The sequence below is a fragment of the Dipodomys merriami genome, unplaced genomic scaffold, assembly GCF_024711535.1.
Source record: "Dipodomys merriami isolate MVZ:Mamm:240054 unplaced genomic scaffold, mDipMer1.0.p SCAF_50, whole genome shotgun sequence".
NCBI lineage: Eukaryota > Metazoa > Chordata > Mammalia > Rodentia > Heteromyidae > Dipodomys > Dipodomys merriami.
Genome location: NW_027206069.1, coordinates 8089277 through 8106387, shown reverse-complemented (window position 1 = coordinate 8106387; position 17111 = coordinate 8089277). Strand labels below are relative to the sequence as shown.

The 17111-nt window shown below is 54.1% G+C and overlaps 1 protein-coding gene across 2 annotated transcripts in view; it reads right to left on the bottom strand.

Annotated features, from left to right (window-relative positions):
- LOC138810492 (ankyrin repeat and SOCS box protein 2) overlaps window positions 1-17111 on the bottom strand; it is a 35438-nt gene that overhangs the window by 5324 nt on the left and 13003 nt on the right. Inside the window, exons 3-7 of one of the 2 annotated variants that reach the window (XM_069997683.1) lie at window positions 14093-14197; window positions 11866-12032; window positions 10980-11135; window positions 8491-8736; window positions 5529-5700 (exon numbers count right to left, since the gene is read on the bottom strand). In XM_069997683.1, coding sequence (XP_069853784.1) covers window positions 5529-5700; window positions 8491-8736; window positions 10980-11135; window positions 11866-12032; window positions 14093-14197 — 846 coding nt within the window. Of the gene's footprint in view, window positions 1-5528; window positions 5701-8490; window positions 8737-10979; window positions 11136-11865; window positions 12033-14092; window positions 14275-17111 lie in introns of those variants that run through there. The other variant, XM_069997684.1, reaches the window with a different exon arrangement.

Sequence of the window (17111 nt, the reverse complement as noted above, 5' to 3'; positions counted from 1 at the left end):
CATGTCACTTCCCCAAGGATGCACAGCTAGGATGTGACAGAGCCAGGATTTGTGCCCAGGCAGTCTGATCCCTGGGGTCACACTTTGACCGGTTTCCTTGTTTCTGTATAGTGATTGTTGCGGCGGCTAACACATCAAGGGCTTTCCGATCTTCTCAGTGTTAACTTGCCTGTCCTGTTTTACCTTCCCTGCAGCCCAGAGGGGGAGCCTGAACACTCTACTGCTTCCTTTGAACAGATGTGGCTCAGAGCACTGCAGTGAAGAATTAGAGGTCACAGAACATCTTTAGGGGCTTGGCCCCAGGACCCTTTGTTTTGGTTCTCTTCCTCCAGACCCCTGCTGCCTGCAAGAACAAGCACCTGCTGCTGACATGATTCCAAAGCTTAATCACGCAATCCCGCTGTCAGGTGACCTCACAGCTTCACATGGGGCTCTAAGGGAAGCAGCCACGTTGGGCAGAAGCAGGTGCCACCCGGCCTGTTTCCCACACCTCTGGCCTCCTGGCAAACCATTTCCCTCTGGCTTCCTGGAAATCAGATGCCAGACTCCTGCTAGCGTCTCCATGGACAGCATTATTACTGTTAGTGAAGCTGTGTTTGGCTAAAAATCTATCTCTAAAACCTCCAAAGGAAATTCACACACCCAGGGGGGCTAATTGCCTCCTAATTTCTATTTGTACAGGCACTGGAGACCTGACCTCACTCTGCAGAGGTGCTGGTCAAAAGCAAGGCCGGGGCCTTGCCCTGGATCAAGGCCATGGGCAACAAATGCTCTGTAACAGCCGTAACGTGCCCGAGTGCGGGAACCAACAGCGACCGCGGCTGGCCCGGGATTTCTGGCAGGCTGGCCGCAGCTGGTTTCCAGCAATCGCCTGCCGAAAACGGAAGGGATGCGGAAACGTGATGGCCTCTGCCTCAGGTCTCAGTGACGGGGAATCGCGGGATGGCTGCACATTTTGAGGACTTGGGAAGCCAGAGAATGAATGGGTAACGCTGGCCTGTGTGATGCTAGGCAGGGACAGTGGGCCCAGCCCTTCCGTTTCACAGAGGGTGAAACCGAGGCCTGGGTTCAAGATGGGGAAGAAAAGGAAGTTGGACTGAAAGGGGGAGGCAGGCCAGGGCAGAATGAAGAAAACTGGTCTTTCTATGGTACCCCATTTCTAACTATGGGGAGTGGCCCTGTGGACAGCCTAGTTTTGGAGGACTGAGGGCCAGAAGCCCCACAAAATGGGTTGAGGTCATTCACTCTCCCACAGGAGGTCCTGTGGGGAGCTGTTGCTCAGAAGCCCCCATGGATGGAAGGAGGTAACCACTGCCCATAGAACAGAGGTATGTGGGGGCCTGGCGCCCTCCCTGCCCCAGGCAGGGGCTACACCACACAGCTCAGCTTTGCTACCTGGAACCGTGAGAGCAGAGCAGACACCCTGGGGCCGTGTGGAGAGTCCCAGGGCAGCGGCTCTGTAGGTGTGGTGGCTGCTGGGTAGATCTGACTGGGGACTTCAGTCCAGGTAACCTGCCTACTGCCTTGCTTCTGGGACTCCCCACTGGTCATGGAACCCCACTCCCCTTGCCCTAGCCCCTGGGTCCTTCCTGGCCAAGAAATCTGGTTCCCCAAGGCTGTAGCCAAGCCCCTGCCTGGCCTGGGCTCTGATGTCTTTCTTGTCTCATCGGCCCCGCAGCAGGTCGTGGGTGAGGCTGTTGGAGCACAAGCAGGCTGCTGGCCTTAGCAGTGCGGGTGTCCCGCATGGGCAGTGTGGATGACAGTCAGCAGAATGTGGGCAACACAACCAACTCTCTGCCCAGTACTGGGTCATCTACTTAACCTCTCTGAACCACACCTGTGACAGATGTGCTTGACCATCATCATGATGATGGTGGTGATGATGCTAACAGCTATTGGTGTTCTTTGTTGAGCCCCAAAGGCTGGAACATATCACCCTAAGAGCCATGATTATTGTTCTTAAGCACTTACTATATGCCAGGCACTGTTTAAAGTTCCCTTTTTTCATGTGCCTCTTTTAGTCCTTTAGAAGAAGTCTATGACCTATACCCCCCACCCCCACCATGGTACTGGAATCTGAACTCAGGGCCTTGTTCTTTGTAGTCAGGTGCTCTACCACTTGATCCTTGCTTCCAGACCTTTTTTGCATTGGATATATTTCAGGTACAGTTTCACCATTTTCCCTGGGGCCAGCTTTCCTTATAGCTAAGACCATAGACACACACCAGACTTCTTTATTGATTGAAATGGGGTCTCACTAAATTTTTTTTGATCCAGGCTGGTCTTGAACCAAGATCCTCCAGTACCTAGGATTTCAGGCATGTGCCACCACACCTGGCCTGAATTAACTTTTTGACTCTTCTTATTCTTCATAATACCCCATCAAAGGAGGCTTGTGGTGCCAGGATTACAAAACAATTCTCTAAGTCTCTTGGCAAGCTTGTGTTTTGAGGATGAAGTGGCACACATAACCCTGGTCTGGTCAGCTCACAGTAGGCAGTCAAGAAGTGGTGGCTGTTGGTGCCCTGAGCACTAGCATGACCGCAAACACAGCCCTACCACACCACACGCAGATCCTGGTCACCAGGTCACAGTCATCTGACCTTTGTCAGTGTTCACTGGAGACACGGTGGGCGAAGCTGACCTCATTTGGGAACTAGCACCTCGTGGTGATTCTGCTGTGTACATGTGTGTGCATGTGTGTGTGCACATGTGTGTGCATGCATGCATGTGAGTGAAAGAAGACTACTTAAAAACCAGGCAAGGCCTGGGATGCAAGTCTCACTTTCTGCTTACCACAAAGGAGACACTAAGATTTTGGTTCTCTTCAGGGCTGCACCCAGACTGCACCTAGACTTATGAAGGCCATAAACCGGGCACCGGCGGCTCACACTTGTAATCCTAGCTACTCAGGAAGCTCAGATCTGAGGATTGAGGTTCAAAGCCAGACAACAGGATAGTCTGTGAGACTCTAATTAACCATTCTCTCTAACCACCAAAATGCTAGAAGTGAAGCTGTGGCTCAAGTGGTAGGGAACTAGCCTTTAAATAGAAAAACCTAAGGGATATTGCCAAGGCTTGAGTTCATGATCCAGAACACACACACACACACACACACACACACACACACACACACAGATAAGGGGGAGAGGGAGAAGGAAAGTGAGGGAGGGAGAGGGGGAGGGGGAAGAGAAGAGAAGAGAATTGCTGGGTGCTGGTGACTCATGCCTATAATCCTAGGTACTCAGGAGGCTGAGATTTGGAGTTCAAAGCCAGCCTGGACAGGAGAGTCCATGAGGCTCTTTTCTCCAATTAACTACCAGAAAACTGGAAGCAGAGCTGTGGTTCAATGTGAAGGAGGGCTATAGTGCCTGGAGCAAAAAGAGGTCAAGGACAGCCTAGTCCCTGGGTTCAAGCCCCATGCCCAACAAAAAAAGAAACAAAGAAACAAAGAAGAAGAAACTGAAGGTTGCCACAGCTCTGCTGCCTAGACATCAGGTATTTACCTGCCCAGGGGTCAGGTGTACACCTGTTTTTCTGGGCTTCTTTGGGGGCGTTTGCACTTGTCTGACTCACACAGGTTCTTAATAAATCTGACCGTGATGCTGATCTTTGATTTCACAAGATCCCTTTGCCAAACTGAAAAACAGGAAGCAGTGCACCTGGGGGGTGGGCGTGGGGGTATGAGGAGCCCCTTAGGCCATCCCTGCTCCCCACGTGCTGAAGAGCAGCCGCTGCTGACAACCACCACCAGCATCCAGAGCTGCATTCCAGGCAGGCAGGACAGGCCAGGGCTGGCAGGGCAGCAGGGTGGCAGGGCAGAAAGCATGGAAAGCATGGAGCAATAAGGAATGTGGAACGTCAGGCCGAATGCTCCAGCAGCCTCCAGAGGCCAGGGTGGGGACCTCTGAGTTGAGTGAGGAGCTGGGGCTGGCTGCTGAGCACCTAGCTTTAACCCTTTGCTGGGCAGCCCTCAGAAAGCTAATCACACGTGCAGGCAGCCTCTGTAGCCAGTGGGACTGCAGGAGTCTCCGTTTCATGCTCTCTGTTATCATTCTCCTCCCCTCTCCCCAGCCCCTCTTCTCTCCTCCTTAAGACTAGGAACGGAGCACCTCACCTGGGCACATGAGTGGGATTTAGGGTGAAGTTTTCTATTCATTGTAGATTCTCAATGTTATACCTGCGCATAAATCAGTCTTCTCCCCCTACCCTCTCCCTTTCTCTCTCTCACACAAGGGCTTTCTGCTTTAGCACGTGAGCCACGCTCCTCATCCTTCTGCACTTAGATTGTTTTTCAGATAGAGTCTCCAGATAACATTCCCTGGGGTGTGCTTTGGACTGTGATCCTCTTTTTATCTCTGATTCCCAAGTAGCTGGGAATACAGGCATAAGCCACCATAGCTGGCTGTTTAGAATGAATTTGTCGTAACTTAAAAAACTATACTTAAACAATACAAAGGTGTCTAAAATCGAGAAGAAAAGCTTTGAAGGGCTGGTGGGGTATCTAATTCCTCATCTTAAAAGCCCAGAAAAGGGCTTGCTATGGGATAGGGCTCTGGACTACTTGGGCCTCAGCTTTCTGTCCTGTCTGTGGGGACCAGGGTCCACCTGGCCACCCATAGCCTGGTGCCCGGTGCTGAGGTCACCTGGGAAACAGACCTCACGAAGTCCTGCCCTTTAAGAGTGCATCTTCCTCTTTCCCCTGGGACATCTTTCTCCACCCCAAGTGCTGCTGCTTTTAGCCCCTGGCTCTTAGGTAGGGGACACAGGGAGAAGATTTGCAGCATTTTCCAGTTTTCATGGTGTCAGAATTCCCACCGTGGCTAATGAATGGTCAATTAATAAATATGTAGCTGAGCAGTTATGCTTGCATGCCCGGGTAGATGCCAGCTCCTTTACACTTCTGCTTCAGCCCATAATAGTCTCTTTCCAACAGGATCCTGCGAGGCTCAACTCCGCACGCCCTGCATGCCTGCATGCACGAATTCACGCACATGTGAGTGCGCACATGCATGGACATGCGGGTGCCTCTTCCCTGCTACCAGATTGCTCTGGGAGATGTCAGCATCTCCCACCTGTCTCTAAGGACCAGGCGCCCCATTAGGACTCAGCGCTTGCTTGCTATCTGTGCCTTGAGCACAATTCCCGTAGCTGGGACATTGAGATCTTATAAGCCAGGTGACCTTGGACGAGCCCCTCCATCTCTCTGTGCCTCAGGCTTCCTCATCTGCAAATTGGGTATCGCAATGCATCTGTGTCACAGAGTCGACAAAGCTTACTGTGCAAAGTGCCGGCAAAAGCTTGGCATGGGCGTGCGCCATTTTAATGGCAATGGTTACCGATGGTGGCTGCATGCTTGCCCATAGCCAAAAGGTTCCCTCTGTCCACTGGACAGGTGTCCTCTACATGGACCCCTCCTGAGCCTTCCTGGCCCGGGGATGGACTTGGAGCAGGACTACCCTGTCCCTCCCCATCCCCACCACTGGATTGCTGTGCTGAGGGGCTGTGGTGGCTGGGCCTGGGCTGACCTGTAGTTGCCCTTCCTGGAGGCGATGTGAAGTGGGAGCAGACCATCCTTGTTGGCCCTGTTGGCGTCAGCGCCCTGGGACAGCAGGAACTCTGCCACATCTTCGTGCTCATTTTTGCAGGCCTCGTAGAGCGCAGATGCGCTGTCACTGGCCTGCGTATTAATGTCAGCACCTAGGATCAGAGAATCAGAGTGGTAAAGGATGGACAGCCCTGCCTTGATGTATGCCTTCCCATGCTGGGCACTGCTAAGCTAACCCCCATGGTCCCCTAGAAAGCAGGAGTCAATTCTAGGGCCACCCCAGATTCCTCAGGAGACTTTGAGACCCAGAGCCCTGCCAGCCAGAGCACAGGTATCTTAGAGACCAACAACAACTGCATGCAATGACACCGGCTTTTTACTGAGCACTTACTATGTGCTGGGTGCCTAGCTGCTCCTATCTCTGAATCTATAACCCTGGGACTTTAATGCTGCTCCCAGCTCCAGAGAACTCAGATAATGTGTTTCAGTCCTCCTAGTTCACACATACTGACCCAAACGCAGCCAGTCTGAGGGTAGAGGCCACACTCCTAGGCCTAAGACACCCAGGCTCTGCTCCAGGAGCAGCCTCCTAGCCCACAGTGAGCTCCTGATGAAAAGAAGCTCCTCATAAATGAAGCCCCAATCTTTTTATCAGTTGGAATTTGCTGCTTTTTCTGCCAGAAGTGAGATTACCTCCACCCCCTTGGAGGCAAGCCCTGAGCTGTGCGGGTAGGAAGGGGAACTGAGCCTGCCGATATTCTGCCTTCTGCTCACTCTCCTGCGCCTTCTGCAGGGTGAGAAGCGTCTGCACGTGGTTCTTCTGCAGAGGGGCCCACACGAGCCCAGATAGTTGAGGCTCACCAGTATGGGCTGCCATCAAAGGCTCTGCCTGGCAATTTCATGCTCCATGACAGTAGATCAGTTTCTGTCCTAGCAGAAACAGCTCAGGCCTTGGCGGCAGACAAGGACAAGTTGAGGTTTCTGGTGGCTTCCTTTATTTTTATTATTCTATTCTTTTATTTTGGGCTGGTACTGGGGCTTGAACTCAGGGCCTGAGCACTGTTGCTTAGGTCGTTTTTTTGCTCAAGGCTGGAGCTCCATCTGTTTTGTATTTCTTGTTTTGTTTTGTTTTTTGCTGGTTATTTGGAGCCAAGAGTCTCACAGACTTTTCTCCCAGGCATGCCCTGAACTATGATCTTACATCCCAACCACCTGTATAGTTAGGCTTACAGGCAGAAGCCACCAGTGCCTGGCTCCAGGTAACCTCTAGAAGCCTCAGATTACCCATCTGTTCACCAGAAGCCAAAATCCCTTGTTGCTGGGTATATATATGGCATTGTAAGCAAATCTCTCAACACAATATCACAGTGACAATGCCCAGCCAGTGCCAGATGTCTAGGAGCTGGCCCTGGGCACAGGCTGGTCCTGCCTGACCTGCCAAAGAAGAGCCACCAGCTAGGTGCTGGTAGCTCACTTCTATAATCCTAGCTACTCGGGAGTCTAAGATCTGAGGACCATGGTTCAAAGCCAGCCTGGGCAGGAAAGTCCCTGAGACTCTTATTCCAATAAACCACTAGAAAACCAGAAGTGGCACTGTGGCTTAACATGGAAGAGAGCTAGCCTTGAACAAAGGAACACAGGGACAGTGCCCAGGCGAGGAAGAGGAGGAGGAGGAGGAGGAGGAGGAGAAGGAGGAGGAGGGGGAGGAAGAAGAGGAAGAGGAGGAGGAGGAGGAGGAGGAGGAGGAGGAAGAAGAGGAGGAGGAGGAGGAGGAGGAAGAAGAGGAAGAGGAAGAGGAGGAGGAGGAGCAGGAGAGCTACCACACTTCTCTCAGGCTCTACAAAAGGCAAGGTGTCTCCAGCAAAACTGGCTGCTCACACAAAGAAAATATTTGGACTGAAAAGCAGTCTCAGCCCCCAAAGTGGGAGGAGCAGCCCCTGACACTTCATCTGCAGGAGGCTGGGCAGATGTGTGGAGCTGGCGGGCCCAGCCTCACCCGCTGAGCGCCCTGCCCTCTTCCCAGGGCCTGCTGGACCTTGGGCTCCTAGGACCCTGCTTGGGTCGCTTTGTTCTCCTGCTGGTTGGTCCAGGTTTGTCCCTGGAGGGGGCGGGGCACCCTTGGGGTCTGTTTTCCTGACCGCTCAGGCTCGTGCTGTGCACATGGATGCCTGTCTGACACAGTCTCCTGTCGGTCTCTTTCCAGGCCGAGGGGCCGTGCTCAAGCAGGGCACGGTTTGGGGCCAGAGGGAGACGGGGCTGAGTCAAGGCTCAGATCTAGGCACAGATCTCTTCACCCTCCTGAGATGAGCAATCCTTGTGTCTTAAATGGGGTGAGGACCCTCCCTTACTCCCATGGCTTTGGGGAAACCTTCAGTGGCATAGTCTGTGTTTGTGCGTAGCAGAATGTTCCAGAGCTACCTGGCCCCCAACCTTTCTGGGACTACTTTCCATAGAGGGGGAAAGGAAATTCCAGGTGTTCTTGGGGAAAATCACAATACACTACTGCTCTTCAACCACAAGAACGTCTTTCCAGGCCTCGGGACCTCTTGCCACTAGGATATCCTAATACAGGCTCTATTGTTTTGGCATCTCCTGTTTAGATTTTTCACAAGCAAAGAGGGAAAAGTCTTGGGTTCAAATCCCAGCTCTGCCAGTAATTCACGGGGGGGGGGGGCGGGAGGGGAGGTGGGGGGCATGTGGACATGTCCCTTTTCCATCCTGGATTTCATCACAGCCAAAGGAGGGAGGTGGTCTCAAAATCAGCTGAGATGCTCTAAAGTGTGGCATGGTTAAAAAACAAATTGTGGTTGGAGCTTCAAGAGGCTAAGAATCTGGCTAGTTCTGCAACTTGATAGACGAAGCCTGCATGGGCGACGGCTCCCGGATGATGATGACACCGGAGGCTCGCCCAGCTGTACCCAGGGGCTTCACGCCACACTCACCATGCTTGGCCAGGAACCTCAGCGCCTCCAGCTGCCCACTCTGGGCTGCCACGAATAAGGGAGTGATGCCGTAGGCGTTCTTGGCCTCCACCTTGGCGCCGCCGCCCACCAGGATCTCCATGACCTCCAGGTCATTGCGTGACACGGACTCGTGGAGCGCCGTCCAGCCTCGGTTGCAGCGATGGTTGGCATCTGCGTTGTGCTGCACCAGAATCCTCACCGCCGCTGCGTTCTTGCGCTCACAGGCTGCGTGTGCCGGGGAGAAGCGTGTCGGCAGAACCCCGGCAAAGGCCTGCGCAGCCCTGGATTCATTTGCTGGTTTGTCCATTCATTCACTCATCCATCCATCCATCCATTAGCCATTCATTCAACAAGTGGCTACAGGGGGTCTGTCTCAAGCTCTGTCTCTGCTCTGAACCTAGAGCACTTGATTATAATAACGCTGATATTAGCATTAGCCTTTGCTGATAGAAAGAGAAGGCTGGATCTGTGCTCCACACTCTGTTAAGTGCTTTCCACGACTGATTGGCTAGCTTGATCATCTCAACTGCCCTTGTAAAAGGTGATGTTACCCCTTCCACAGACAGGAAACCAAGGTAAGTGACTTGCACAAACAGTATGTGGCCTTCTCTCCCCTGGCATGTTCCAGGATGTCCTTAACTTGTCTCCCCCTCCAATGCTACCTGCTTTGGTCCCCCACATTACTTAGACCGGAAGAACCTTCTAGTGGATGAGTAGACAGCACCATACATACATAACCTCCCCCACCTCCAAAGGTTACTCAGTTAATTTGGGATAAACGTGTTATCAGTGCAGCTTCTATTTCTCAACCTGCTCAACCCCTCCTCTTCCTGTTTCCTCTGTCTTGACACCCCAAAGGTGTCTAGCCCCCAGATCCCCCCTGAGGGCTGCTCTTGGTGTTGGACACAGGTCAAAATTAGCCACCGGGGAAGCCAGGGTCAGTACCAGGGGAGGAGACATGGAGACAGGGAGAAGAAATGTTATGGAACATTCCCAATGGGAGCAGGAGCTCTCCACCTCTCCCAGCCTTGTCAACTTAAAATAGGTCACCAAAGCTCCGGAGAGGATGCTGGGAGGCCCAACCCAGCGAGGGCAGGGGGCACAGACTGGGCTTGGCACACTGCAGAGCCAGGGCCCGGCTCCTGGCTGTGGCTCACGCTCGTTCCTGGGAGCTCTCTTTGGGACGGCAGAGGCCCCAGTGCAGGTGCTGGTGCATCCACGTGAGTGGACAAAGACCCTTCCACCCACAGATCACACTTCTCCAGCAGATCACGACCCGCTTCCCAGACCCCACCGCCCACGAACATTCTGAACACCAGATACCAGGCACAGGGGAGCCAAGGGTGTCTGTAGTTCTCACAGTACAAAGGCATTGGAGTTTATGGAAGTCCCAACTGATTTCTGAAGCAGTGGCATGAGCTAGATTATCTAGAACGTCGGGGTTCAGAGCATGTGCTGATTTCCTCCTCCCTGAGCTGAGACCCTGAGACTCCGTTTGCTGGCTGTGTGAGCTTGGATAACTCAGTCTCCATCTCTGTGCCTAAGTCCTCATCCATAACCTGGGAAGGTGGCAATGCCTCCCTCCCTCCTGCACAGATGGGAACGATGGCATGCATAGAAGGTGCCCAACAAGTGCCAGTTGTTTTTCATCCAGATGCCTGTGACCCTGGGCCCTGCTAGGGCAGCCAACTACTATCTTGAATGATGAATGGAGCAAGGAAAGAAGAATCATTTTTTTTTCCTGAACAAATATTCCAAGCTAGGTGTCAGTGGCTCACAACTACTCAAGAGGCTGAGATCTAAGGATCGTGGTTGAAAGCCAGACCGGGCAGGAAAGTCCATGGGACTCATCTCCACGTAATCACCAAAAAGCCAGAAGTGGAGCTGTGATTTAAGTGGTAGAGCACCCAGCCTTGAGTTAAAAAGCTCAAGGACAGCACCCAGGACCAAAAAAAGCCAGGAGTGGAGCTATGATTCAAGTGGTAGAGCACTAGCCATGAGCAAAAAGCTAAGCAAGAGCGTGAGGTCCTGAGTTCAAGCCCCACTACAGTGTCACACACACACACACACACACACACACACACACACACACACACACACACACACACATCCTAGAGGTGCACACCCTCCTGTCTCTCAGCTTTTGCCCATGCTGTGTCCCAGCGTGGCCAACTGGTAAATCCTCCTCTTTGGATTCAGCTCTGCCATCTCCTCCCAGGCATTCCTTCCCCTGTGTTCCCCCAAGGCCTTTGCCAAGCCCTTCATTGCTGTTGACTGAGTGGGTGCCCAGCTTGGGAAAGCCCACAGCATGGGCTGTAGCTTCTCATCCTTGAGCCCAGTGCCCTCGGCATGCCTGGCTTGGGACAAGATTCTGAGCGATGACATGTGAATGAATGATTCAAGTATATAAGTGAGGCATCTGAGAACATCTTACTGCGGGCCTGTGCTGCAGCAAACCCAGGACTCACCTTTGTAGAGTGGTGTCTCGCGAGACTTGTTGGAGATGTCAGGCTCTGCCCCAGCCTGGAGCAGTGACAGCAGGCAGTCCAGGTGTTCACGACATGTGGCCAGGTACAGAGCCGTCTCTTCCTGCAGTGTGCGCTGATCGATGGCCCCCGGGTATGCTGGAGAGAGACCAGGGACTCCATGAAGAAAGGTACCCACCCTCCAACACATAGACCTCCTAGCCCCCCTCACCCCTGCAATTCCAAAGATTCATCTGTCATGGGATCTTTGTCCTTGTCCCTTCACAGAGCTATTTCAATGTCCCGCTACCTCCTCTGATTGAGCCCCCTGATTGAGCCCCCAAGTCCTCAAAGTTCTTGTCTTCTGTTGCCCTCCCACCAGTCACTGCTGAGCATGGCGGGAGGATGCTCAGTGGGCTCTCTTCTGGGGGTGTGGGCTGCCTGAGCGCCTTGCTGACCCCCTCCTGCAGGTATTAACCAACTGAATCTGGCAGGGGGGTGAGAGGGAATAGGGTGAGCTTAGGGTCCCACAGCTGGTAGGGACAGCCTTGGCAGGGCACCGCAGCAGCTGCGGTATTTTCCACACCAAATCATCCTCTGGAACATTCTGGAACAAGTTGGCTGCGGCTGCCCCCCCAAAGTCAGTCCTCCCTCCTTCCTTTTCTAGGAATCAGGCTGCTCTGCCTGGGAGGCCTGGAGAGATGGAGTCAGGGGTGGGAACAAGCACCCCACCCTGACTGTCCACCCTACCCTGACTGTCCACCCCACCCTGACTGTCCACCCCACCCTGACTGTCCACCCTACCCTGACTGTCCACCCTACCCTGTTCCAGAGCTCGAGCCCTTTTCCCTGATGGTGTCCCCACTGCTGGCCCAGCAGCACCCCTCACCTTGCTGCAGGACCTTCAGGCAGCCCAGTTGGCCGTAGTAGGCAGCCTCGTGGAGTGGCAGCCAACCTTCCTTGTTGGGCTCAGCGAGGTTCTTCCCATCCTTGATCATGACCTTCAAGGCCTCTTCATTGCCTTCCTTGATGGCCTTCAGCACAGGGTCCATGGCCCTGTGAGAGCAAGAAGTAGCTCCAGAAGAGGCCAGGCCAGGAAGCCCCTGTCCCCAAGGCAAGCTGGTGGTCAGGAGCCCCTGATGGCTTGTCCCAGCTGGTCCCAGGACAGGTGCTCAGTTCCTACAGCCCAGTGGCTGAGAGAGACTTGGATGTCCCCTCTGTCCCTGTGGCTTTCCATGGCTGAAGCTGATGTTATACCAAGAGGGTTCAGGCTGGGAGCCCCAGTGGCCAATGGTATGGCGGATATGCCATCCATGAATCCAAGGCTACCTTGACGCAATGCCGTCCTCAAGGGGGCGCTCCAGTGCACAGCAGGCCTGTGAGTAACCCCAGGGCTCTCCGTAGCACCCTTTCTTTTGTCCACCCTTATCCTCACCCCTGGTCCATCTAGCAGATTGTCTTAAAAGTGTAAATGCTTGACAGGTTAATTCCTGGGAAGCCTTTACAGTGTAAAACTTTGAAATGTTAAGAATTCAGGGCTGGCCTTGAGCTGAAGAGCTCAGGCACAGCACCCAGGCCCAGAGTTCAAGCCCCACGACTGCCAAAAATAAAAATAAAAAAGTCAGGGCTATGTGAAGTGCAACTCTGCTTGGCTTGTTAAAGTCACTCTGTTCATTCATTCATTCTTTGAGCTCCCCTCCCCATCATCAATGAGTTAGTGTGACTCCCAAACATACTTCCCAAAGAGGAGAGACTGGAGGCCAGCCTAGTGCCCAGCACTTCCTCTACAGGGGGGGGTGGGGAGGAGGGGGAAAGGGGGGTGCTTCGGATAGGATGGGTTCTAAGGGGCTCCAAACCCCAGCCCTCGCCCCCTGTCTGACACTTACTCCAGCACCCGAAACACAAAACACTTCCTTCTGACTCGGCCTTTCTGGTTCTTAATAACATCAGCTTGCACATAGCAGTGAAACCGCAAACCCAGCGAGGAACCGATAAGTCTCCACTCAGCACTGCTATGGAGTTCCACTTAGAACAGCCCCTCCCCGCCCCCACCTCAGGAAAAGCCCAGAGGGGTAAGTACACACTGCCGAACTGGAAGGGAAGGGCCTGGCTAGCCTTGTGGGTTTGGTAAGGGACCCCCTCAGGACCAGCAGCCCATTGTGGGTGCCTCTGCTATGGCACACAGACCTGGATGGCTTCCCCATGAATTCAGACACAGTCCCTTCCTCATGACGGGGAGGGGCAGGCCACTGGGAACTAGCAAGCTGAATGGAAACTACTTTTCTTCTCCAATCCTGTGTTGCACCGAAGTGGGGTCTGGGGTGGGGGTGGGGCCAGCTCCTCTCCAGCTGTCACGGGGAAGTGGCAGAGACCAGAACAGGGTCTCTTTTCAGACTGCCAAGCCCGGGAAGCTCCAGGGACACGGTGGCAACAGGGTGGAAAGGCTGGGAAGGAGTGTGTGGCCAGCTGCCCCTCTGCTCTCTGCAGTAGGATGGGGCCCTGGCCCTGGCATCCTCTCTGGGGGCCCCCGTTTTGCTCTTAGCTGCTTCCAAAGTCACTCTGGGGTACAGAGGAGGGAGAAGAAGCAGCTATTCTCCAAGCCCATTAGCCTAGTGCCCGGGTGCCCGGCAGCTCCAACGCTCTGTGGCTTGGATGATTCTGACTTTTGGCATGTGACACCTGAAAACAGCAAAGCCAAACACGAGCTGTGGGTGGAGAGATTTAGGATTTTCTCAGATGGACCCCCCCCAAAGAGGGACCTGGGGAGACAAACAGTAGATAGGGAGCACCTTGGGTCTGTGGTCCTGCTCCTCTAGGTCTTCCATCTGCTGGAAACCCAGATCCAGGCCCCGTGGGATACCTCAGCACCCAGCCCCACCCGCGATCCTCCGAGGCACCCATTCCAGGAAGACCGTGATCTCTGGCCACAGCCCAGCTCAGTGGGGGCAGCAGAATCTAGAAGACACATTTTTGGGCGGACTTGACCTGGAAGATGCCAGCTTGGTACCTCCTGCTGTCCTGAAGCTGAGGACCTGCTTCCCACCCCCATCCCTCTTGCCACCCCGGGGGGGGGGGTGAGCTTGGCCACGGCCCGGGGGCTGGTGGGGGTCACTTACGCCAGCTGGGAGGACTTGAACAAGCTGCTGTTGTACTTCTGCATCACCCCCTGGAACAAGCCCATGGGCGCTCGGGCCGGCGGGGGCTCGGGGGGCGCCGGGGACCTGGAGGGTACAGAGCGGGAGTGAAAGAGGGAAAAGTAGTCTGCATAGGAGAAGCAGGTCATGGTGGGAGGCAGAATTGAGGATGAAGAGAGAGAGAGAGAGAGAGAGAGAGAGAGAGAGAGAGAGAGAGAGAGAGAGAGAGAGAGAGAGAGAGAGAGAGGCTGAGTGACAGACAGACACAGGGCTCTGAACCAAAGCAGATGGCCGAGTCCTCTGTGTGTGCTGGACACAGCTGCTGTGTCTCTGGATTATTTTTGGCCCTTGGAGGAAGCCCTGGGAGATTTAAATGACCATATAAGACAACAATGAGGTTAGCCTCACCCCTGCCCCTGCCGCCCCCCTCCCCAGCCAACCACAAGGGCAGCAGATAGGAAGCAAGGTGACATTCTTCACCCCACAAGATGTGAGATGTGATCAGAAGCAGGTCAGGAAGGATGGAGGTAGGTCCTAGCGGGGCTGGACCAGAGACCCGGGGGCCAGCGGGAGGCCGGGGAAGCTGATAGGCCAAGCCCTGCGCTGCACCTTGTCAGTCCCTACGAGGAGGGCACCCCAAGTTCCAGACCTGACGGTCTAGAGGTTACAGCAGAAGGGCGCACACACCGGGCCCTGGAGTTAGATACAGGTGCAAATCCAGAGGCTGGGTTAGCCATGTGACCTGGGACAGGTTCACCTTCTCAGGGCCTTAGTGTGAAAAAAGTTTAACTGTTCTAGTTTGGTGCGGGAATGTCTCTTAAAGACTCAAGGGCTGAAGGATTGTGCCTTCTGTCTGTCTGTCTGTCTCTTTCTGTTTCTTTCTGTGTGTCACTCTGTGTCTCTGTGTGTATGTATCTCTGTGTCTGTCTCTGTCACTCTGTGTCTGTGTTTGTGTGTCTCTCTGTGTGTGTGTCTGTCTGTCTGTTTCCCGGCTGCCACAGGTAGGCGGTCTCCTCTATCCCCACGCTTCCCTGCCCTCATGATGCTCTGTCTCACGTTGGGGCTCAAAGCAATGAAGTCAGCAACCACGGACAGAAAGCTCTGAAGCCATGAGCCAAAACAAATCTCTTCTCCTTGAAGTTGATTTTTCTCAGGAGTTTTGTCAGATTAACCAAGGCATTCATTTACAGATGAGGAAGCTGACAGGCTGACGTGTGTGTGTGTGTGTGTGTGTGTGTGTGTGTGTGTGTGTGTGTGTGTGTGTGTGTGTGTGTGTTGTCCAGAGTCACATGCCCCAGATCAGTGAACAGAGCTGAGGCTCAGGCAGGCTCTCACATCACTCACTCCCCCAAAGGCCTCTTTATTCTCTCTTCATCTCTAGGCTTCCACATGGGCATCTCAGTGCCTTCTTCATGTCTCTCTTTCCTCGTTTATAAAATTGTAGGAGGACCAGACTGGAGGTTTCCTACCATCTGTATGGTGTGCAGATTCTGAGTTTGAAAAAGGTCCAAAAGCTGCTGCTATGGGATGGCTATGCCCAGCCCGGCCCAGCCCAGGGCCCCTCCAGGCAGACCCCAGAGAGCTGCTGTCCAGGCTCTCCCTGCACTTGCTCCTGGCCAGGAGAGATGAGTCTGGGGTGCGGTGGAAGGCAGACGAGGCCAGGCCCCTGCTGTGAGCTGGAGCTCTGTGCTCCCCAGGAAGCCCTGGCCTCTCAGTCCTTGCGTTTGTTTGAATGTTTTTAGAGAGATAATACACATTGGTGAAAAACTGCTGTGCAAACCTAAAACTAAGACTGTTTCTGCCTAGTAACAATAGCAGTGGCTCACGCCTGCAATCTTAGCCACTCAAGAGGCTGATAGCTGAGGACCTGGGTTCAAAGCCAACCTGAGCAGACAAAGCCAGGAGACTCTCACCTCCCATTAACCACCATAAAACAAAAACAAGAGGCAAAACCCAACCCAGAAGTGGACCAAAAAGCCAAGCAAGAGCTAGAGGCCTGAGTTCAAGTTTCGGTACACACACACACCCAGGTTGGTGCTTCGGTGGAGCGCGGAGGCTAACGTGGGTGGAGTGACGTCGTGGGCGGCACCCCTGCTCTGGCGTGTAGTGCCTGTGCTTCTGCGTTCATCCCACACCTGGCCGCATTTTGTCCTGTGGTCACCTGGGAGGGGAGGCAGGGTGCACTGCCATTCTGCAGGTGAGGAAACGAGGTCTCACCCAGCAGAGATTTCCCACGCTGGCGCTGTCCCAAGCCAATGCCAGGCATTGGGGATGCAGCTCAACAGTCACATTCCCTGTGGCTCCTGAAGATGGACACAGGTCACAGTGGGTGACAAGGACACACACACAGGGGAAGAGCCATAGGCAGGGCTGAGATCAAGGAGGGCTGAGGCTGGGGAGGGGGGGCATTGATTAGGTTCGGGGGCCAGACAGGGCTGTGAGTCTGACTTGATGGGGAGTCGGGCCCCCTAAGAGGCTGCGTGTGCTCTTTTGGATCCAGGCTGGAGGTCTCACTTCTCAGGGGCCTGGGGCAGGGGAATCTCCAGCAGAACCTTTGCTGCCCTGAACCATCAGAGGTGACAGGCAGCTGACCTGGGCAGGATGTGGCTGCTGGCCACGCGCTAGAAGAGGCCACATGGGGCCTGTCTGGTCTGTATGCCCATGGCTGTATCTCCCAGCCGGTGCGCACCTGTTGGCCATTGAGGAGCCACATCCAGGTGCCTGGATGCACCCAGGCTGCTCAGCGCACAGCAAACGTGGCGGCCTGCTGTGACTTGTCTGCCGTGGAGCGCACAGGAGCCCGAGCCAGGTCAGCTTTGTCAATTCCTGCTTCGTCTTCTTAGAAATGTGACTTAAAATAAAATGCAGAAGTTGAAAGGCCATGAAGAGCCAGCTTCCTGGCCCCCTTCGGCTGGTCTGACTATGGAGCCTGGGTCTCCCTCACTTCAGGGGCACATGGACTGCCACCATTTTGATCCCAAGAGCGTGGTAAATTACATCT